This window comes from Strigops habroptila, chromosome 3 (assembly GCF_004027225.2).
Source record: "Strigops habroptila isolate Jane chromosome 3, bStrHab1.2.pri, whole genome shotgun sequence".
Classification (NCBI taxonomy): Eukaryota; Metazoa; Chordata; class Aves; order Psittaciformes; family Psittacidae; genus Strigops; species Strigops habroptila.
The window spans coordinates 26101636-26124632 of record NC_044279.2 but is presented as its reverse complement, the minus strand read 5'-3'; the positions used below and the strand labels follow the sequence as shown (position 1 = coordinate 26124632).

General features: G+C 38.6%; 1 protein-coding gene across 1 annotated transcript in view; it reads left to right on the top strand.

Annotated features, from left to right (window-relative positions):
• Window positions 1-834: 834 nt before the first annotated feature.
• Window positions 835-22997, top strand: part of CFTR (CF transmembrane conductance regulator) — a 78653-nt gene continuing 56490 nt past the window's right edge. The window contains exons 1-10 of the mRNA XM_030478269.1: window positions 835-914; window positions 5034-5144; window positions 6361-6472; window positions 12932-13147; window positions 14066-14155; window positions 15531-15694; window positions 16167-16292; window positions 19965-20211; window positions 21722-21814; window positions 22338-22520. Of these exons, the coding sequence (XP_030334129.1) occupies window positions 835-914; window positions 5034-5144; window positions 6361-6472; window positions 12932-13147; window positions 14066-14155; window positions 15531-15694; window positions 16167-16292; window positions 19965-20211; window positions 21722-21814; window positions 22338-22520 (1422 nt within the window). The remainder of the gene's footprint in view (window positions 915-5033; window positions 5145-6360; window positions 6473-12931; window positions 13148-14065; window positions 14156-15530; window positions 15695-16166; window positions 16293-19964; window positions 20212-21721; window positions 21815-22337; window positions 22521-22997) is intronic.

The window sequence follows — 22997 nt, the reverse complement described above, 5'->3', positions numbered from 1 at the left end:
CTCACAGCTAGTAGCAGAGTCGATAATACTGCAGCTAAGTATTTTCCATGTCAAATAGCAGCTCATGGGGAAGAATTATTTATTAGTGAAGAAATTTACATTTTAATTTTTGTGAACTGAGGAAAAACAACAAACAAGCAGACATTAGTAGGGTCTGCATTTACCTTCCATTGTTGAAGCCCTGCAATAATTATGTGTAAAATATAAGCTCAGAGTGTTGCATTTGCTTTAAAATGGGAAAATGCTAAAGGTTTGTTATAATTTTCAGAATACAGAACATGCTGTTTCAGCAGGTTACCATTTGAAACACAGTAACTGCAACATTACTCTGTTGAGGGTAACCAAGGTGCAGGAATTAGGCTGTGGTGCCTTGCAGTTGTGCTCTGTGGGTGCACTGACTTGTCCCATCTATTAGCAAGGATCATGCAGAGTTAGGGTCACCTGTTACAGCTGCATTGCAGGATGCTCAGAGGGCTGGTGCTGCAGACAGTCTCCTGGAGATATAGTTCTGAGTGTAGTAGAGCTGCCACTTCCAGTACAAAGTAAGCAACAATTTACAATTTGTTCTGCCACCAGGGTGATGGGTTCCTTTTGGGAGAGGATGGGAACGCAGAGACTGACAGAAGCTGCTTTGACCCTTTGGGAGTCTACATAGTACCTCAGTCTTTGCCTGCAGTAGGCTTTTGTGGCTCTACAACACCTTGTAAAACTTAGGCAAATCATGGGTTGATTATGTTCCCCCCATAAAAGAAGGGATAAGATAAAGTCAGAAACATCTTTCTTGCTCTGTCTCCATCAAGATTTAGGTCCAGTTCCTTAGTTGCTGCAGGCACTATGCCTAACTATATTGTGCACAGATATCGATGCTTTGTAAAAGAAGGAAGTGAAGTCAATGGTCACCTTCACGCCACTCGGTAGGTATTGCTGTGTTGTGCACAGGACACATGCTGAAATGGTACCAGCCTGATCAGTGACTCTTGCAGGAGAGCTGCTCTGCTTTGCAGGTCTCGGATAGTCCAGCCCTGCTGCGCTGTCATGGTCCCAATGCCATGTGCTTCTTGACCTGATGGGCCTAATGGAGCTGGGAATCCCTGTGCCCAGGAGGAAGATCTGGGCAGTTGACTTAGCAACCCAGAGGCTCCTTCTGTCTTCAGTGTCATGCAAAGTAGCCTTAAGGGAGAGTCAAATCCTATTGACAAGCTAACAGTTTGTGTTAATACTCCCTGGAAAGTCAAAGACGTCTGTCTTATCGGTACAATTTGTTTGAGTGAAATGAGACTGAACATGCTGGAGAAAGAAATAGCTGTAGTAAGAAATCTAGTATATATATTGCTAAAGCGAATGACAAAGAAATGGTCATTGGAAATCTGCCAAAAGAGAAGTTAAAACAGTATGTTATGGATATGATATTTAGATATCAAGCTCATAAGGTATTTTTTGCTACAGACAATAATAGAGGTGGAACTTGTTTTCCTTCTTTTCTTCTTTCCTACTGTACACCCTTGAAACTTGTCTCCTGCTGGGTTTCATGTGTGTGTACCCGTAATAACATTCCTAGTTAGTGGCAAACCTGACAGCACTACAGGTTTCTCTGTGAAAGAATTCATTAAATGCCAGCCAGTAATCCGGTGGCATTTGCTAATGTAATGCTGTAAGGCCAATCTGTTTCCCTTCCTTCTTGCTCTCTTCCTTTCAAAATAAATCTCTTGTTCTCAGCAACCACAAGAAGAAAAAACTCAGAATTAACGCTGACAAATCATTTCTGTTAAGCCATAAAATAGAAGAGCCACATTCACTGGCAAATTCTGACTGAGCTGTGTTACCTGGTGCTAAAGAAACATTGATAACTACAGATGATATTGCCAATTAAAATAAAATTTATAACCATTTTGCATTTCAAAACTTTGCAAAGAATCCAGAGCATAATGGTAAACTGGATGCTATTGGAATCTGGCAAAACGCTGATTTTAGGAGATATTTATGTATTCTAGGTCTAGTACATTCCTTTTAATAAAATATATACCGTTTCCCACAGTTCTTGACAGCACAACCCAAGCAGCTGTTGAAAATCTCCCTTGAGACAAACAGCATGTGACAGGCCAGCTCCTCCCACCATCACCACTCCAACCCGAAGCCACTTGGCACAGCTCGCAAATTGGCCAGATCTAGTTAGGGTGGGACTTCCGAGCAAGGCCAGGGCAGCTGGGAGATGAACATCTTTTTGTGCAAGCCCTGCCAGCAGCCTGTGGTAGGAGCCTGACTGAGGAATAGGAGATCCCTGGGGGAAGGTGTCAGCATCACTCCTTGAGCTGGCTGGAGGAGTCATTTACCATAGTTGCAGCTACCTGATGAGCAGAGAGATGAGGACAAGGACAGCACTGTCTCTGTATCAAATTTATTGACTTGAGAGAGGAGGATGGTTTAGGGACCACATAATTTAGATGGCACTAAGGAGTGCGCCTGGTTAAGCACCAAGTAGAACAAGAGACATTTCTAGGAGTACAGTAGATCTGCTAAGCATGATGACTTCCCCAAATAATAAAACAGCTATTCTGCTCACTTTCTAAATGCAGTCATGTTTTGTTACTTCAGGCAGTGGCAAAATGCCAGGGTAGGTGCTAATCAGAAGTATAAATAAAATCAAATGTGTAGAGGGAAACATGTTTTCCCAAAACATACAAAGTCTGAAGCTGTAACGCATTTCTCTTTTGTCAAGACAAGTTGGGAATTGCTTGTTGCAGTCTCCAAGCATTATTAAGGGGCTCAGCAAGGTGATTACTTAGCTATGGTATTGGGGATTAAAGAGGCTGCTTAGGAAGTCCTGTTACTTATTTGCATTTGCTGCAGTAGTTGTTTAGTGTCCCATAACTTGTATTAATTTTATCATTGCCAAAATATCCGTGCACAGAACTTTTGGTGAAGCCAGTACATGAGAGTTTCTGTTCTCAAAAGACAAGGATTAGCTATTTCTCCACAAGATGTGCACAAAGCCAGTATCAATTGGTCCTTTCTGCCATCAGGAGCTGGCAAAATAGAAATCAGTAAGTGTTTTGTCATTTGCAGCGTCCATGAAAAGCTTTCACGTAACAGTATTATTTTAAATTCAGAAGTTTTCTCCTAATCCATTTTATTACAGACCTGAAAACATTGGCCCTTGCTTCCAGTAAAGTTTGTGGATGTTTTACCAATGACTCTCCAAACTAGACTCTCCTAGTTGTCTTGCTGTAACATACTGCGAATTGTGTATTATTTCTCAGCTACTGGAGTGTCAAAGATGAGCTACAGCCGATACAGTTCTTCTGAAGCCATAGTATGATTGCAGAAATGAAGGATAATCTTCTAATTTCTTAGAACATGATCTGTTTGCAGTGGGTGTGATATAACTGCTCACTTGGGAAATATCCTTGTGCTTTACTGAATTACAGGGATTATAGACTGGTGTCTCGTATGATTCATAACGTCGTTAAAGTAAGTGTTAGTGTGGGTATGTGCGCGTGCAGTTGCACACAGATAGGCTTTGACTGTTGTGCTGTGGTCTTTTTGCACTCCTGTAGTGTCTAATTTCAGAGGCTAAAATTGAGAATATGGATTACTTTTTGTGTGTAATACATGTTCTTATAGATGTATGGGTAAGCATCTCCAATTAGATGTTTGTATTTTTTAGTGACTATGTGAAAGATTATTGCACTTCTTTTTCAATTTTATTAACTTTTGTCTATGTTGACACTTTAAAACAAAAAATTCTGAAATGATAGTGTTTTTGCAGATCACAACTTTTCTCGTAATCATAAATAATGTGTTTGGGTTCTTTTACAAACTGTTTACATATGGAAGCATGACAGTAATCAACCATAAGCTACTACTTTTGCAGGTATTTCATTCTTTTAAGGAAATATTTTTAACAATGGCAGTAAAACAGAAACTCCAGTATCTTTAAAATACCCCTTTAGTTCTTATGATTGCTTGTTTATGTTTTGTTTTAGTCCTGTGCTTTCAAAATGATTTCCAAACAGAACCTGCTGCAAAATTTTGTACAAGTTGGCAGTTGGGGATTTATAGGGCTTTCAGGAGCTGAATTGTTTGATAAAATTGAGGAGGAAGACTTGGGGGTGTTGGTTGAGAGAAGTTCAACATGACCCATCAGTGTGTGCTTGTAGCCCAGAAAGCCAACCATGTGCTGGGCTGCATTAAAAGGAGTGTGGCCAGCAGGCTGAGGGAGACGATTCTCCCCCTCTACTCCGCTCTCAAGAGACCCCACTTGGAATACTGCATTCAGCTCTGGGGCCCCCAACACAAGGGGAAGGTGTCCTTGCCTGTGGGACAAGGACAGTGGGGAGTCCTTGTGGAATTAGATGACCTTTAAGGTCCCTTCCAACCCAAATTGTTCTCTGATTCCATGAAAATTAATAATAGCTTATAAATATTTTCTCTACAGAGTAGCCATTTTAGAGGGTTTTTTTCCTGCTTTGGTTTAGTTCAGCATGCTCTTTAAATTTGCATTAATTTTTGAAAAAAGAAATGCGAAATGTTTAGATATGATGGATGCAATGAAGATCTTATGAGGAGTCCTGTGAAAGATCTTGTGTGTTAAGTGCATACTGTAATGTAAGCTGTCAAAGGAACACTCAAGCTATATTAAGATTTTCTGTCTTATAGGAATGAAACTTATACATCCAATTTACTATAGTAATATACTATACTATTCTGATATATTATTCATTTATATGGATATAGCACATATTCAGAAATACAGTACAAAGGTCTCAATCCCCTGTTCATTTGTCTGCTGCTGACTGAACAGTTTGGGGCGTGATCCCACCCCAAAACTGATGAAATGCAACAGTTTTGCAATTACTGTTTTAATGTTATGTTTGTTAATATAGTTTTGTAAATGTAATGCAGAGCTGCAGTGTATTATGCCATATTCTGTGTGTATGTGTGTTGGTGCTTGGTGAGACAAATGTTCAGGTTTGGGACAATGCAACTCCAGAATTAACCTCAAAAAATTGTGATTTCTTTCTTTTCCCCCTTAGATGGACAAAACCAATCTTGAAAAAGGGTTACAGACGACGATTAGAGCTGTCGGATATTTACCAAATCCCTTCTGCGGACTCTGCTGATAATCTTTCTGAAAAACTAGAAAGGTATGACAGCTCATGAAGTAACTTTGTTTCAGGAATCACACTGCAATTTTTGTTAAAAAGCTCTTGGATAAAAGGTTTAAATAGCATTGGGCACATGCACTGACCAGCTTAAATATTTTCTCATTCAGCACACAGTTGTCGTTTGGAGCTGATTGATATTACTGGTGTAGATGTATTACCTAGATTCTCTAAATTGCTCTTTACTGGTACCTGTGACATCTCTCCATTGACTACTGAGTCTAGATTCCCAGTTTCAGTGTTAGTTCCCTATTCTGCTGTTCTTTCTTCCCAAAATATCCTTGTAAAACCTTGTTTTATTTTTTTCTTTAACTAAATAACATTCTCAATTTCCTTTGATACCACTGTTGAAAGACTAATTGCTTCTGCAGAAATCATACCTTGACATTCCTCATTTAGGCTTCCTCTCTTCTCTACCCTACTTCAGTGGGTCCTAATTCGGAAACTATGCTATACCTGGGACTAGCTCTTCCAGACACAGGTGCCTTAATCTGGTCCCTCTCCCCAGCCACTGGTGTAGCTTTCCCTGGTGTGCTGGGGCAGCTCACGTCTGCACTGTTGTGCCAATCCAGTTAAATTTAATTACAGTGTGACATACGTATTCAAAACTGTTCAAAAGCATTGAGAACATTGGTATGCTTAATGTATTTTGATAGTTTATAAATTGAATATTCTGATTATTTAATATTCTGTTGAAAAACAGAAAAGAGCTATATGCAACATTGCTTCTGATCAGCAATTTATTATTGAATAGAAAAATATTGTCACAGCAACACAGGTTAAAAATAATGCTGTGCAGTAGAAAAGTCACATATTTGATGCTTTGTTGGTATTTTCTTTTTTGCAGACTGGAAGAGCTCCAAAACATTTATTTGCCTATTATTTGTGCCTTGGTATTAAGTACAGCAGGTTTCTTTAAAACATACACTGTGACCTTTTCATGAATTAATTTCCTGCACAGTGATGTATGGCTGAGTATTTAAAACTGCCAAATATGTGGCTGAACTAGGTTTGAACTTCTATTGATCTATCAAGTCAATGAAGGCCAGGTCTTTGGGGTCTCTGCAAAGCTTTCTTTCATTAGTCACCTTAGCTAAATCTCCTTGGATATACTTGAGTGAATTGAAGTATGTCAGAGCCATAGACCCATGTATTTGCTCATGCAACTTAATGGGCTTGTTTTCTGGTTCCTTTTCAGAGAGTGGGACAGAGAACTGGCAACTTCAAAGAAAAAACCCAAACTTATTAATGCTCTTCGACGATGCTTCTTCTGGAAATTTATGTTCTATGGAATTATGTTATATTTAGGGGTAAGATTTGATCTTCTCTTCAGTAAACTTTTAGTGTTCCATAAATAGATCCAAGTCTTAGGGACTGCTAAATTAATTACAGAATCCTGTGAATAGCTACAAATTTTGCTCTAGGTATTGGTTATAAAAATAATAAATACAGAGATACTCAGAGACCTTCATTAAAAAAAAAAAGTATGTACTGATAATGTCTGAGCATCTTTAAAATGTACATATTGATAATTGTGAAATGCATGTAGTGCCAGGTGCTGGCATATGCCTCTCCAAGTACAGGTAACAGCACTTGAATTTTTGTATCACTGCTGAACTAAAGTAATTATTTTCTCATGTTATAGATTAAGAAGTTTCTTAAAAGAAAGCATTTTCTACCCTTACATTAAAAAAATGGCAATGCAGTTTCAAATGATTCAGTCAATTTTCTCAAAGTGGCTATCAGCTAGCTTCATAGCTAAATGCTTTATTCAGATTTGTCGTATGCAATAAACAAGTTGTCTTCATCAGTGGTAACAATTCTGCATAAATAACCATGTGAAATATGCTTGGATCTTGCTTCTGTTAGTGCTGCAAAGTATGTGATCACAAACTTGATGTGAAAGTCTGAACTGATTGTGTTATCACCTTTCCAACATATTAGTTAGGATTACCCCGATTTAAAAATGCCACCTGTTTGACAATCCTATCTCTGGGGTTAGGAGCTGTGAAAATAGTTTATTATTAATGGTGTCTCACTAGGTGTGAAGGATAGCCTGACTGCAAATCTGAAAATTACAGTTTGAGAATATGCACACTAAATATCAATGTTTTTTTCAAGTTTCTGCAATATAGTATTAGAAGTGAAAAATTACACTCCATGCTTCTTTGTTCAAAATGCTGCAGTCTTTTTATTTTGAATCCATGAAGCAGCATGACATACTGAAGTATATCCTAACTTTTATAGACTAAAAAGAATGTGAATGCTGCATTTTAAGGGAAGCAATTTCCTTAAAATGGCCTGAAGTGGTCCAATGTAGTCAGATAGTGTTTTCAGATGTGAGACAGATTTCTAGGCCAGATTTTTATTTTCAGAAAGTTGTTACAGAAAGGAGCTAATTCCACTGGCATTAGTGTTAAATGTGTGTTTAGCTGTACTTTCAAGACCATGGATTGGTCAGTGGAAGAGCGTAAAGGGAATTTATGGCAAATAGACCACAGATGTCTCTGAAGTTCACGTTGCTTGCTATGAAACCAACTTCTCTTTTCTGCTGGCTTTTTATTGAGTATCCCAAGGAACTAGTCTAAGAGAATAGGAGCATTATAAAAATGCAAACCTTCATGCCCATTAGAATGACTCCCCATTCCCAGGCAAGAAGGGGAGAACAGTGTGGAGAGTTCTCATCACACCCATGAACTTGTTGCTGACTCCTCCATAGAAGGGAAATTTCAAGCTAAATAGATCTTCTAGTAGGTAGATGAAGAAAGATCCTAATCTGCTCTATGGCAGCCATGCCAGATGTATGCTAAGTGAAAGCACAGCAGCACCTATATACTTTAATAATTTTGTATATAACACTTCAAACATAAATAAGAATATCCTGAGAACTAAAATGCAAGTCCTTAACTACATGCAGACTTTTCAGCATTCAAAGGAAACTTTTTAAGGGTGAAAAGTTTTAGTGCATCAGGCAGTGTTTCAGGTGAAAGAGCATTTTTTGGATTAAGCATCGAATTTGGAGACTGACTTCAGTTTTGTGCTGGAATGGTTCCACCCCAATAAACTTCGATGGAGTTCCTCCTGTTTACATGGCTGTGTGAAAGACAGGCTGGTCTTGCACATTACAAAATAGGTAAATTTATTTAGGGTCCTGGGATGAAAGTCCTGTAAAATATTCATAAGTGTATTAATTAGGACTGCTAGTGATGCAAATCTTCCGGTTTAGATCACTGTTGATTTGATTTGCTTAGTTAATAATGGAACACAATTTCACTTCAGATTGGATTTTTCCCTAAGAATTATGAAAAAACTGACTGCTGCTTTCTCTTCTAACACCATGTCCAGGGAAAATGAGTATCAGTAATAAAATCAGAAAGTCACAAAGTAAAATGATCTAAAGAAAAAGGAAGAAATTATCTAAAGAAAATGGAAATTGCTTCCCTTAAAGTGCAGCATTCACATTCTTTTTAGTCTTTAAAAAAATTAGGATGTACCTCAGCATGTCATGCTGCTTTATGGATTTAGAATAAAAAGACCCCTGTAGGCCTTCGTCTTTTGCAATCACATTTAGACTGTCCCGCAGATGTGGCTCATAAAGATCAATTCTGCAATTTCTCAGCAGCAAGGCTTGATTTTGGAAGTAAAACCTAGAGTGGAAAAGTTCTTTACATTTTATCTTTTTGCTTCATTTTTATGGATAGCTACAGTCATGGGTGTGTACGCAAATTCTGAGTAAAAATAGAGGAATTAAGAAATTAGCTCCCAAGCCACGTTTATTCTCTCCCAGTGTATATCTCTTCAGCTTGCTGGACTTTTGTCACTAGTGAAGACCCTCAGGTCTCCTCTCACTGCCATTCACCTCAGTCTGAAGTCATCACTGCTGCAGATCTGTTTCGAAAAGACATGTCATGCTTGCCTTCTCCACACACAAGGGTTGTGAAAGGAGAAAGGGGAGGAGATGATGGTTACGGTTGTGTCTGTGCTTATTCGGCGGGCTTTTCTGCATCAAAACCTGGGTTGCACTCTGGCAGTCGTGCAGGGCTGGCAGGAGGCAATGTGGTTGGAATGGAAGTTGATGAGTCAATTGATTTTTTGTCTTTGTCCAGGAAGGGCAGTTAACCATCCAAGACAAGGCCTCTTGCTGTCTAAGGGGCTGTGTAATAATCCTTCTCTCTGTACTCTTTCTCTCTCTATACTCTTCTCTGGGATGAGACCCTTTCTTTGTGAACTTCCACCCAATTCTGCCTCTTATGTGCTCCTGTCATCTTATTACTGCCTTTGTTTTTTTTAGCCTTCTTCCTCACCAAGCCAGCAACTCCTTATTCATGTCAGGTTTGTATTTAATGTCCCCTCTCCCCCCCCCCAAAAAAAAACCCAACAGCAGTTCTACAAATTTAGCCTACTATACACTATAAAAGGTGTTCTTGCAGAGTCTGTCGGCCAAAACTTTCTCAGTAATTCATTCCTGATAAAAGTTAAGCAGTGCCTGAGGGCTCTTGCAGGCAGTTTTTGCGGATAACTTCCTTTCCAAGACTACAGGCAAGTGAAGTCTGTATGGGCATGCACGTGTGGGACTGTGCTGGGTTGATTTCTCTGTGAGGACTTTTTAAATGGAGCACGATTTTAGAGCAGGTGAGGACAGAAAGGGACTGCAGGATTTTTGAGTCATATTCTTTGTTTGTTTGTGTTTGTTTGGGATTTTTTTCCCATTTCTTTAAGAAATCTCAGACATGTGCAATTCAGTACATAGGAAACAAAACCTGCACCTTTCACAATGAATATGGAAAGAGTAAATCTCAGTTTAAATTTGTTTAATGATTCAATTATTATTAATCTTAATTTTATTGAAAGCTGTAAGAGGAAAAACTCACTGCCCAAGCTGCTGGTATTCTTTTCAGGCCCTGCTCACGGAAATTAATGGGAGCTTTGCCATTAATTTGAATGGGGACAGGATGTTGTGCCGTACTGGCATAGGTGCAACCATGTTGCATATTCTTTTGAAGTTCACTTTCCTTTCAGCTCTTCTCTTGTCTGTTCCCTGAGCTGTTTTCACAGCACTTTTCTTGAAGTGTGGTTTAAACTCTGCTGACATCCCTGCTGTCTGTGTAGTTGTCATTGCAACTGGCATCACAGCTTTGCCCTCATTAGGTCTAGTAGTTTTTCCATCTCTCCCTTTCCCTTCATGCGCCGTAGGTAATGATGTTGTTGCAGGGTGGACAGTTGCGCTCTGGCCCCCTAGAGTACTATGACTCTCCCTCATAAACAGTGTTATGTTAAGCACGTTGAGTTACTGCATTTAATGTATCTGCTCCCCTGCTGTTTGAAACAGCTTCCACGCTTCACCTCATCAGCAAACGTGTCTTGCAATTTAAAGCAGAGGTGGTATGGTGGTGAAACAAAGATTTTGCTTCTTAGCATGATACTGACTACCAAACTGGGTGCTTTGCTGTGAGGATCAGTTTGATTCTACCTGTATTTTTCTCTTATACTCATGCCCATGAAATGTATATTTCCACTCAGGCACAGCTGCTGCTAACATTAACTTAGAAATGGTTTTAGTGTCATATCCCTAATGAGGATTTCCTGAAGTTCTTGCATATAGGTCACGGGTATGAGCGAGGAGGCGGGGAGGGATATGAAAGTCCTGAAGCACTTCTTGGACACGTGCCAAAATAGAGATGTGCATTATTGTCTTCAAATGCAGAGTGGTAGAGCATATGGGGGATACACGTAATGTAAAAGTTCTTGTTGCGTAAGAGCAGCCATACCAGGTCACATCAGCACCATATCCTGTGTCAAACTCTCATTTCACTTCAGATCTTTGCTCTTTTAATTAAGATTTCTGTGAGAGGGATGTTTCTGAGTTTCTTAATGGCCTGTGGCAAACGCAGAGGGAAGAGCAAGGACTGAAGAAGGAAAAACGTGACTCTTGAAAACTGGATTTTATGCTAGGTACCCAAATCTCTCTTCTTTTTTTAGGCAGGTTGTTCTAATCAGTTTATTTATCCATATTTATACCAGTGGGTAATTTTGAGGTTACAAGAGGAAAAATAAAAACCAGGTAGTTCTGCTTTCATTTGTATGTAGACAAAATAATAATATCTTTGGTAGGTAAGATGATAAATCTCCACTGTAAACCAGTGGATTTTTATGCCCCATGAGATAGCAAATGATTTGGCTTATTGCCAGCCATTATTCCACCCTTAGTCTGTAAATCACCTTCTTTTCCAGTGAGACAGGCATGTATGCAATACCTTTATAGTCACAACAAACACAGCCGCAGAGCATGGCATTTTCACTAGAATAAGAGTAAATACAGACAAAAAAATCTTGCTATTTTAAGCGTATATATAAAAGCTTATCTTGGAATCTCTTAGAGTATGAAAGCGCCTCATTGTCCTTGAGAGGTGACTGTTTGTATTTTCTGAGTTTTAGGGAGTTTTGGTTTGCCTCTTCGGGATGCATATGGTCTAAGCACAGCTGCCTTGGGTCATGTGTGTTTTAATAAACACTCCTCCCTTTGCCTGCTAGTAACACTGAGTCTTTGACAAAGCTGGCTCCAGTTTTACAGCATTTGTGTTGGGGCAGAGTGGTGTTTAATTTGGAAAATGTAGTGAGTAGAACAGGTATGCTATTTAAGATGTAAAATTTCATCTCTTCTGTGGAAGAAGTGAACGATGAATATCAGGTCCACTAACAGTGACGTTCAAAAGGGGTTACAGTAAAGATTGTGGAAGTACTTGGTGTTGCTCTTCTATAAGAGACTAAAAGAAGCCAAAAGGAGAAGGAAAAAAAAGGGGGGAGGGGGATATTCCCATCTATTTATCACTGTAAGGCATTAAGGACAGCTGAACATCACTAGTTTTCGTTTCTCTGAGTCTCTGTATGGGGTTTAATTACAACAGCAAGGGAGGCTGAGGACAAATGTAATGTTGGGCTAAGGTAAAGTCAGGGCTATAGCAGATAATTTGGATGCCTTGCAATTTAGCAGTTTGATACTGCCTCTTTTTCCTCTCCTACTCTGGTTCTCTGCTATGTTGCTCATCCCAGGATGGGAAGTGCTGGGGCTGACAATGCAGAAAGGATGGTTTCTCTCTGCGACTTCTATTAAACTTGCCTCCCCTACCATTTAGTCCATCTCATCTTGCTTTTGCTACAATCCTGGATACAATTCAGTCTAGAACTGTTGAGTAGGATGATACAAATTGTTTGTTTTGGTGTTTTGTTGTTTGTTTGTTTGGTTTTGTTGGTTTTGGTTTGTTTTTGCTTGGGTTTTTTTTTTTTTCTGTTGCCATTTCTATTTACTTTCTGGTTTAGCTATATCCTCACTGTGTTCTGGTGGCATTCATTTCAGGAGCTCTGGGTCTTCCTGTGTCCTGTAAGTCCAGTAAAGTGCAGTGAGAACTGTTCCCTAGGGGCCAAAACAGAGATCCAGCCTGCTAAACTGGATTCAGTTGTGTATCTAATCCATCAGAACTCTGGAAAGTAAATGTGGAAGCTAAGCTCAGTTGTCACTTTTATAGGAAAAGATCAAACAAAATTTATAAACTAGATTTGCTTTGATGGAGTTGCAGGACCATCCCAGATAAGAGCAGTGAATTGTCTGTTCTTCTGCGCAATGACTGCAGCTTTCCATGGTGTGCACAGCAAACAGAGCTGGCTTCCGCATTTAAGCTGTAAATCTCAGTTGGCTGAAATTAAAATGTTAACCATTTTGAAAAAATGAGCAAACTACTGACTAAAATTATTTTTCTCATTTCCATCTGCAGGAAGTCACCAAATCTGTGCAACCACTTTTGCTGGGAAGAATAATAGCTTCCTATGATCCAGATAACTCCAGTGAAAGATCCATAGCTTACTACCTGGGTATTGGCTTGTGCCTTCTCTTCCTTGTGAGAACACTACTCATACACCCTGCTATATTTGGTCTTCATCATATAGGAATGCAAATGAGGATAGCTATGTTTAGCTTGATTTATAAGAAGGTAATTGTTTCATTTACATTCAAAGCCAAACCTCTGACTGTAGCCTACGTAACTTTTAGGCCAGTTTGTTGAAAGATTGATGGGTTTGTTAGTCAAGATACACAGAGTACACAAAAGAATAATGTGGCTAACATCAGTTTCTGACAGCTCTCCATTTCCTAAGTCCAAAGAATTAAATACTTGTCTACAGCTGGTTTGACTGAAGTCAGCCTCTGTGTGAGTTCAGACTTGCTGGATATGTGGTAAGACGCCTTAATTGTTACACCACTGTGCTCCTGTTATGCACGTGTATAACAAAGGAAGAATAACATATGCTGTGGTGGCCAAAGAGTATTTCCAAAGGAGGATTAGAGGTGAAAATTTAAACAATAAATATAATATAGAAGGAATTGAGTTTGAATGATACTGTGTGAGATCTCTATAGCATGAAGAATCAACAGATACTGATGGATTGCATGTCACAAATCTGAATATTTAAAAAGGTATTTGGTTTTATCAATACCAAAAGCAGCTAATTTAGACAAACATGTTAGTTAGTCTAGTATAAAGCTCACTGTGAAAGCATCTTTCAAAAGTGTTTGTGAAGATAGGCACAGTAGGAGATTTTTGAGGATGTACAGCAGCACACAGCATGCATGCTTAATTAAAACTTGCATTTGTATATATATCTGTATACATAAAATATTTAACAGAAAGCAAGGACCAAGTTGATAAATCAATATTTGTAAAACAATTTAATGGCTATGTTACATCCAAGTGACATAAATAACAAGTTTAATGACACTTTCTTTATAACATAAGTAGATAAGTGAATTGTTATTTATACTGTTGTACCACTGCTTATCATTTTTATCTGTATTCTGTTTTATGAGGACAAGTTACATGGCTGTTTTTCTATGGTTTTGTTTTCTTTTACAGATCTTAAAACTGTCAAGCAGAGTTCTAGATAAAATAAGTACTGGACAATTGGTCAGTCTTCTTTCCAACAATCTGAACAAATTTGATGAGGTACGTCATCGGTTGCTTAATCCACTTGATGATCCATCAAATACGAATTCAGTACTTCAAGTTGTTCATGGCAAATATTAAGGAAGGAAGGAGCATAAATGACGAACTGCACTGAGTGCTTATTGTAGATACAAAATGAATCACTACCTAAAAAAAATATGTTGGCACGTGGTCCTGGAAATGCTCGTTCTCATACTTATGACGTCCTTTATCTCCTATGCTGATTAGTAGAGGAAACCTAAAAACCAGATATACTATAAAAAAATGCTTGTTCTACAGTCCAGTGAGAACCTCACAGGGAAACTCTGGGTTATGCATTTGTATTCATAGAGGTCATAACTTGCTGGTTCAATCCTTCCATCCTCTTTTCTTGATGACTGTACCTTTCTACTAAGGTGATCCAGTCCATTCCTGCCGTTGAACAAGCGATGATGTTTAGCATCCTTTTGCTACTATTACTCACTCTTCTAAAAATGATTAACTGTTGATATAAGACCTTATTAGGAATCATTCCCAACACATCCATCTTAGACAGTACTCCAAGAGTCTCCTGTAGAAGTTCTCTTTTGTTAGAAGACAGAGGTAAATCCTGGCTAATAGCTTTGGGGACTGGAAACTCTATGAACTCCTGTTTGGCATGTGTGTTTAATTGGCCCATTGGCAGCACAAAGTCTGTTTCCTATGAAAGAAGCAAGATCAGAGAGACTGTAGACTCATAGCTGGAAATGCAGGGTGCATTTACTTTAAGCACTGTATTCCTATATAGAGCAATGTCAGCTAGCACTGAACAAGCTAGGACAGCAGTGTAGCTGCAGTAACACAGACCCCTGTGCAGCCTGATCACAGGATTCAGTCCAAAATCTTCCCAATGTGAAGGAATATGACTGAAGTAGGCAGCAATTTGTTTTGAATTAGTTGTGTTCACAAAACAGTCATCTCTTCATCAAGTATTTGCCTCCTATATCAGATTAAATAACTCTCAGAAGATGATTCTGTGTGTTTTTCTCATCGTGCAGTGGTTGAAAAAGCCAGCATCGATGGCAAATTCTGTTTACTTTTACAAAGCTGGGATTTTTCCTTGTGCATATGCATAGCACAGAGACAACTGCAGGCTGAACTTTGCCTTACAAAAATCAAAGTTTAGGTGTGGCATGTGTATGTATTGCTGCACTGTCATCATAATTAACACCCAGAATGCTATGTGCTCAGGATCACAAATCCTCCTTTTTAAACTTGTTTTACTACTGGAAATATTTGTACCATTCTTTGTTACATTTTTCAAAGTGTCACTTTAATGACTTCTTCCTTTCAATCTCGTTTTTAGGGCACATCTGTAACTTGTATTATTATTATTTTCTGCTCTGGGCTTTCACAGGGTCTTGCTCTGGCTCATTTTGTATGGATTGCACCTTTACAAGTGGCACTGCTGATGGGACTGCTCTGGGATATGTTAGAAGCTTCTGCATTTTCTGGACTTGCTTTTCTGATAGTTGTGGCTTTTTTCCAAGCCTGGCTGGGACAAATGATGATGAAATACAGGTGATGAGACTGTTTTAAAATATTTCAATATATTTTCCTGCACCGTGTTGGTTTAAGAAGTTTATACCACTTGGTTAAGTCTCTAGCTATGACATTGTTACAAAAGAGGAGTCCAAAGAATGTTGGCTGTGTCAGGAAAGTAATGGACAAGCCTTTACTTATTTAGCAGCAGCTATCTAAACTTAGCAAAATGAAAGGTCTAATGTGTGGTAAGTAGTGATAATTCTTTGTAGAATTAAAACTCCTTGTTAGTGACTTGATTTATTCTTTTTAGAGCTTGTGCTTTCTCCTTAGTAAAAAAATTACTAGATTTCTAATAATTCCTTTCACATTCTTCATAATAATTCTGTTAAAATGAGCATTTTAAGCATAGGCATATAGGGAAAGTGTTTCCATAAGATATAATGGGATATAAACTAAGTATACAGCCTGAAAACAATGAAGATTGACTTACTGCCTTTTTACTTTGTAGGAATAAGAGGGCAGGAAAGATCAATGAGAGACTTGTCATCACCTCAGAAATAATTGAAAATATACAGTCAGTTAAAGCCTATTGTTGGGAAGATGCAATGGAAAAAATGATTGAAAGTATCCGTGAGTAAGTGTTCTCATTTGTTAGTCAAATTTTTATATGTGCTCGGAAAAAAAATAAATCGGTGGCTATGAACATCGTCTGTGATCTTGTTAGTTAAGAAGTAAAGCACACAAATATTAATCCTCCATAAACTAACGGTGAATTCCCACACTGCAGCCTGGGTTTTTTCACAATTCATCAAGTTCATTATGGAGGTGAGATTCTTTTTTTTTTTTTTTTTTATTTGCTTCCTCGTTTGTTATAATGATATTTCAGTGATTAGTTTGCGGACGTAAAACAGTTGTGGCATGTGTGTTTGTTTCTGGCCAACCTTAGCCTCATCTTACAATAAAAAGGCCTTTTGTGGTGGTTACCTAAGGCTTTTCAGACCTTCCTATTCCGCGGTGAAGGAAACAGTATGAGTCCTCTGCAGCCAATTTTCTGAGAAATGCAATGAAGCTGGTTTTAAATGTTGCATGCAACCTGTGAGAGGATTAAAGGAGTGCAGCTTCATCTATTGATCCTGCACATTTGCATTAACAGTTATTGTCAGTAGATAGCCTTGTATAATGCTTATCTCTTCAATTAATACCAAGATTGAACTGGAACTACCAGACCCGAAACAGAAAGGAAGTAAAGGAGCTAACCTAGTTGGCTGAGAGCTATGAGGAGGTCTTTGCTACCGCCAGGGAGTCCTGGGGGAAGGGAGGAGAGGTGACACATTGATTGATGTATGATGCTTCACTAAAGCTGTCCTCTGTGTTTGTTTAGTCCCTTATAGAGAATTAAAAATCTGTGCCAGGTGTGTGATTGGGAAAATAAAAGAAAATAAAAGAAATATAAGTCTCATATTATCATGTAAATAAAAGAGATGAAATTATATTTTTACACAAACACCTTCTTGTTCAGTTGCTTTCTGAAAGACAGTCCAGGGGAAGTGAAGTGTTCTTTACCTTTAGAATAAGGAAGATCTTAAAATTTGTAATGATTTAATGATCAGAGAAAACTCAGTCTGAATCCAGACTGAGAGTTCTAGCTCGAGGATGGGACTGGGTTAGGATTCCCCCGGTGTCACTTAGTGACATGCATTGCTTTTAGGAAATTTGAGACCACATCTTGTGAGCAAATCCTGTACAAATGAATTTAAAAATTTTAGTCCACAAAGTGGTTAAGGAAACCTGGAAAAAGGACTGTCATTTTATGATCTGTATATTTTACAGTAATCTGTAGCACATTTTGTAATGCTGGAATTCAGTTTTTATTGTCTTATACATGGATTTTTTAAAAGATAAGGATGCTAGCAATGTTACAAGATCAAAGTATCTCTCTTCTACTTATCTGCACCAAAATACCAAAAATTTTGAGTGATCCAACAGGTCACTTGGTGAAGACATCACCAGAGCAGATCAACCTGGGAATGTCAGAGTTTCAGTTGGATTTTGCTTGCTGAACCAGCTCTGCTGGGCCTCCCAGTCAAGTGCCTTGTTAAGCTGGTAGGGAATGAGACCCTGTGCATGAGGCCATGCTTGCATTTTAGCAACAGTGCATAATAACTCAGTTGTTACTAAACTTCTTCTGCATGCTGCCATTTTCTGATGCAACCTAGTTTAGTCAACTCTAACGAACTAGATGGACCTGTGCCCTTACTCTGGTAGACCCGAGCTGCTGGAGCTGGCCACCCTGCAAGTGTAACACTGCTGCAGGTAAACTCCCCCGGGGAAGTGTGACACTTCAGAGGCGCCAATATAGGCTGTCTCCTGTGTGTCCTCTGAAGTCTATACTGATAATAACTGTTTGTAACAGGTGTCTGAATACACATACCTGCACTTCTATGGGCTATACAATGTATTCAGAGAAGTAAAAAATCACGACACCAAACTGTTCCCCTGAACCATAAGCATAGCACTGGAGAAGGTGAAGTCCAAGGTTGGAAGTGTCATACTTTGCCAGCGGAAGATAACTCTTTATATAAAGCAAAGAATCTCAAACTCATGTATTCATACTGGTTTCTGCAACATCACTTCAAAAACAGGCATACACTGGTCTGTGCTCTATACATGCACAAGGCTCATGGTGCCACTTCCATTTTTCTCCAAATGCCTATATTGCATCAGCAAGACCTGTCCCAAATGCGTACCTAATTTACAGAGCTCTCAAGCCTGTATCACAGACAGATCTACCTGTGGAAAACTTTTGTGGGCCAGTCAGCTTGTGGCTGGTACTTGGGAGCATACTGAAAAGGGTTAGTGCTTTGATTCTCCCGCTTCAGAGTGCCTGATGTGTGCTTCAGCACTGGGGGGCTTTTTGATAGCTTCTACCCAGGTATTTGTGTGGGACTGGACAAGAGCCAAGTGCAAAAATCTTTGTTATCCCTGTTCAGCGCTGCCACCCACAGTCTCACACGAGCTCTGGAGGGGCTTACAAGGCCCTTTCTCCAGTGCAGTGGCTACTGTGATGGTGGTGACCTGCATGCCTGGCTACTTTCTTCAGGCCTCTCTTGTGAAATAAAGACTTAACAAGTAGTGCTAGGCACTCTGCTCCAAAACTGGCTGAGCTCAGATTTTCTGTCAGCGACTTTTAAGAACACTTTGGATGACAAAAGTTTGTAAGGTGCTGGATGCATGTGGAAGTCTCATGCATGCATAGTGTGGGGCTGAACGGGGGTTTCACACAGCTCCAAAATCCTGGATGGACTTCGCATGCAGAAACTGGCTCAAGGGTTGAGGTTATGGTGCTCAACTTTGCATCTGCAGGTATTACCAGAACCAGTGTGACTATGCACTCAGTGGTTAGAGCACTCACTCAGTGAATGGGCAGCTTGAGGTCTAGCTCCATCTCTAGCCCGAGTTAGTTGCTCTTTGCAGCAGAGGTGCCTTTGTTCAGGCAAAGCTGTGCTGTGGGGCACCTGGGGAATGTGAATGGGGTCAAAATGAGAGCAGTCGGTAGAAAGCTTCAGCACTGTGAATCAGGCTATCAACTCAGAAAATTAGTTACTCTCCCTGGATTAGTTCTCTTTTTATTCAGTAGCTTGCTGTAAGATGCATAGACATTTTGGAAGCAGCTAAGGTAATCACCAGTTGCATTCCTGTCTCTACAGCAGTCAGTAAGCTACTCTGAAGGCTGAGCTTCTACAGAGAAAGGAAGGTGAAGAGCAGACTTGCTGCCTTCCACCTCTTCAAGCTGAGGTTAACTAGTTGATACCTTACTTCATGGATGAAGCTGTTAGTAGGGTGGTCTGCAAAAGGCCGTTATAATCAGACTATGGATCGTTCTTAGGTTTTTTATGGTCATGTATAGCAAATCTGGCATCTCAAAGTATGTTACTTTCAGGGGAATTACGTAACTACATGACCAGATGAATATGGAATGATGTTTCTGGGAGTGTATCCTGTACCACAGCATTAGATGCTTAAGGATGGTTGTGCTAGGAATTGTAGAGGCTTGTGGTTTATAAGGTATCCAAATTATTACATAGGTTATTGTTGTTTTGTTTGACATCTCTGAACATTGGTGCTTAATTATTTTTTAGGTCCAAAAATTGTTTGGAATCTTGCTTTTTAACTGCAATGCTAGAAAATAAGAAGGATGAATGAGCCTTTGAGTTAATTATTTACCAACAGGTCCATCCAAAATATTTGTAAGATGTTAATTGTGGAATCCTATACTAATTATTTGTATTTGGGTTTTTTTTAACAGAACTGAACTGAAGCTTACCCGAAAAGCTGCTTATGTAAGATATTTGAACAGCTCAGCCTTCTTCTTTTCAGGATTTTTTGTGGTGTTTTTAGCTGTGCTTCCATATGCTGTGATTAAAGGAATTATTCTCCGAAAAATATTTACCACCATTTCCTTCTGCATTGTTCTTCGAATGACAGTGACCAGGCAGTTTCCTGGGTCTGTACAGACCTGGTATGACTCTATTGGAGCAATAAACAAAATACAGGTAGGTTATATACACTAAAATCTTCCCAAGTACGTAAGCTAATTCTTCATAGCACGTTATCTTGTCAGTTGATCAACAAAAACGCACAGCATTTATGCAGACTTTCCAAATATACTATGTGTTGCTTTGACTACACACCATGAAATGTCATTATAAATCTTGATATTGTTATATGGTTCCCCAGGCAGCATAACCACAGGAGTCTCATGCTACCTGCATGCTGCCTTTTTTGAAACAGTGGCATTTAGTTATTTCTTCTCATTGCAGAATAAGGAACTTAATAAAAAATATATCATGAGTTGTGGTTCTTAACAGATGTTTTTCCTTCAGAAAAGGAAGTACAAAATTAGGAAATGTTTTACATAGCACAGCTTCCAGTAGTTGCAGTCACAGATCTGGTGTTTTCCTAGCTATTAGTGGCAAGAACAGCAGGAAATTATGCATCTTATGCAAATATGCATCTCATTCATTATAAGTAGTAAACATAATTAAGGTACTGGTCAAATAATTATTACCTACCTTACCTACTGAGATGAATTGCTCATATACCAGCATGAGAGGCTTATCTGCAGAGTCAAATCAGGGTGAGTTCTCATTAATACTGTTTTATCTGCTGTTTTGAAATCACTCCTCAGGAAAAGAATTTTTATTCTATTTCAGGGTGAAATCTTAAGCCTTTTTTCTTTTTTTACATATTTACAAATAGATTTTTTTTTTTTTTAAACATACGATTTTATTATTTTTAGTGTAATAAAAATACCTAATATGGAACTTAAAGATCTTAATCAGAAATACTGGTATAGAATAAGAAGCAGGTATTGGATTTTTATGATTTGCAACTGGGCAGAAAATTTGAGAAATCAAATAATAAACTTTTCTGTTCAACATTTAGAAGGCCGTGTTGGGTCCCAATTTAGGCACTCCTTTTGCTCTCAGATTCCCTAGGCATTAGTGGAGGTATTCTGACATTATCCCAGAAGGTAACACAAGCGTCAAGTTGCTGACTTTTGCCATTTGAAATTACACTACTTCAGTGCTGTACTGGCTGGGATCATTATCTGCCTTTTTTTGTTTTGTTGGTAGAGACGTCATTGTAACACTTTTAGTCTTGCAGTTTTGGAATAGGAAGATACCAGAGTGCAACCTGCCACATCCTACTCCAAAACCAAAGCTTTATTTGAAAAGGATTAAGGTCAGAGGGGGTGATGCTGCCTGATACAAGTCCTGAAACAAAGGAAATGCCAAGTTTTTATATTTTTTCTAAATCAGAACTAAATATCTTTATGGTTCTGTTTTCACTAGCAATGAAAGAATTGGTAGCTTCAAAAACATTTCCTTCTGCATCCAAAAGATGTTGAGTAAGCTATATTTATGCCTCCCTCTAAGACACTACAATGCAATAGCACTGTAAGAAATGTTTGTGCTCAGTGTTGGCAAGTATGTACTACTTTGTGCGATACAGCCGTCCTTCCGTACTGTTTCCTTTCATCTGCTTTCATGGTCTTTCTAGGATTTCTTGCTGAAAAAGGAATATAAAGCCCTGGAGTATAATCTAACAACCACTGGGGTTGAGCTGGACAAAGTAACAGCTTTTTGGGATGAGGTTAGTACTTTTACCCAAACTAAATAAAGACACAGAATGTATTTTTTTTTCACTGATATTTGCCATGGTGTTCTCTAAAACGGGCAGCCTATGTTCCTTCATTTTAACTTCAGCTTAGGTTCAGCTATCAGCAGACAAGGAATATATGGCAAGTAATTGATGCATGATATCAAATTATCCATGATTGAGAAACTTTGGAAGAGACCTTTTAATAAGTGTTAAGGTTTCTAATAAGTAGTTATTTCTGATTTAAGCCAGCCTGAAAACAGAATCAGGCTGTGGCATGTATAAACATCGGAAAGTAGTTTTATAAAAGGCAAATTCTCTTTGTGTCCACAAATTTAGGAGCAAGTCCATCAAAATATGTATATGTATTTAAGAATATAATAAATATGTTATGGATAGGCAAAGTAACATCGGAAAAGTAAGTTAATATGTGTTTCTAAGTATGTAGTATGATATACATGTCTGCATATGTTTTATTTTTTATGTAAATACAAATACACATCTGTGTATGTTGCAGGGAATTGGAGAGCTGTTTTTAAAAGCAAGCCAGGAAAACAATAACAGCAAAGCTCCTAGCACTGACAACAATCTCTTCTTCAGTAATTTTCCACTTCATGCCTCTCCTGTTCTTCAGGATATAAATTTCAAGATTGAGAAGGGACAGTTATTAGCTGTTTCTGGATCTACTGGAGCAGGCAAGGTACTTCTATTTCTGTTTTTATAACAACAGTCCTAATAATTTTAAGAAATATTACTGTGTTGTTAGCTGAAATGATATCTGTATTGTTACTGTATTCTTGCTGTCCTCTGCTCACTGTAAATGTGATGGCTGTAGGAAAAAGTATGAAAAGTATTTTCCTACAGCACCTCACTCAGACAGGCTCCCTGAGCCCCATGTGAAGCCTGGGGGAGGTGCTGTGGAAAGTGGTGGTTTTCCAAGAAAAGGTGTAGTTTAGATTAGTCATCATTTTAGAATCCCAAAATGTTAGCAATACATTTAGTTTGCAGATAACACATCTGATTAACCTCATTAATATAAAATGAGTTGAACTGTGATACTCTTAGTAACTTCAAAAAGCAAGTAATTAGATGAATCTCTCATCTTCACTCTGTTTTCTGAGGAGATGTGAAAGTCGAAGCAAACATTCATTATGTGTTTGGCAACTTTTCGGATTGA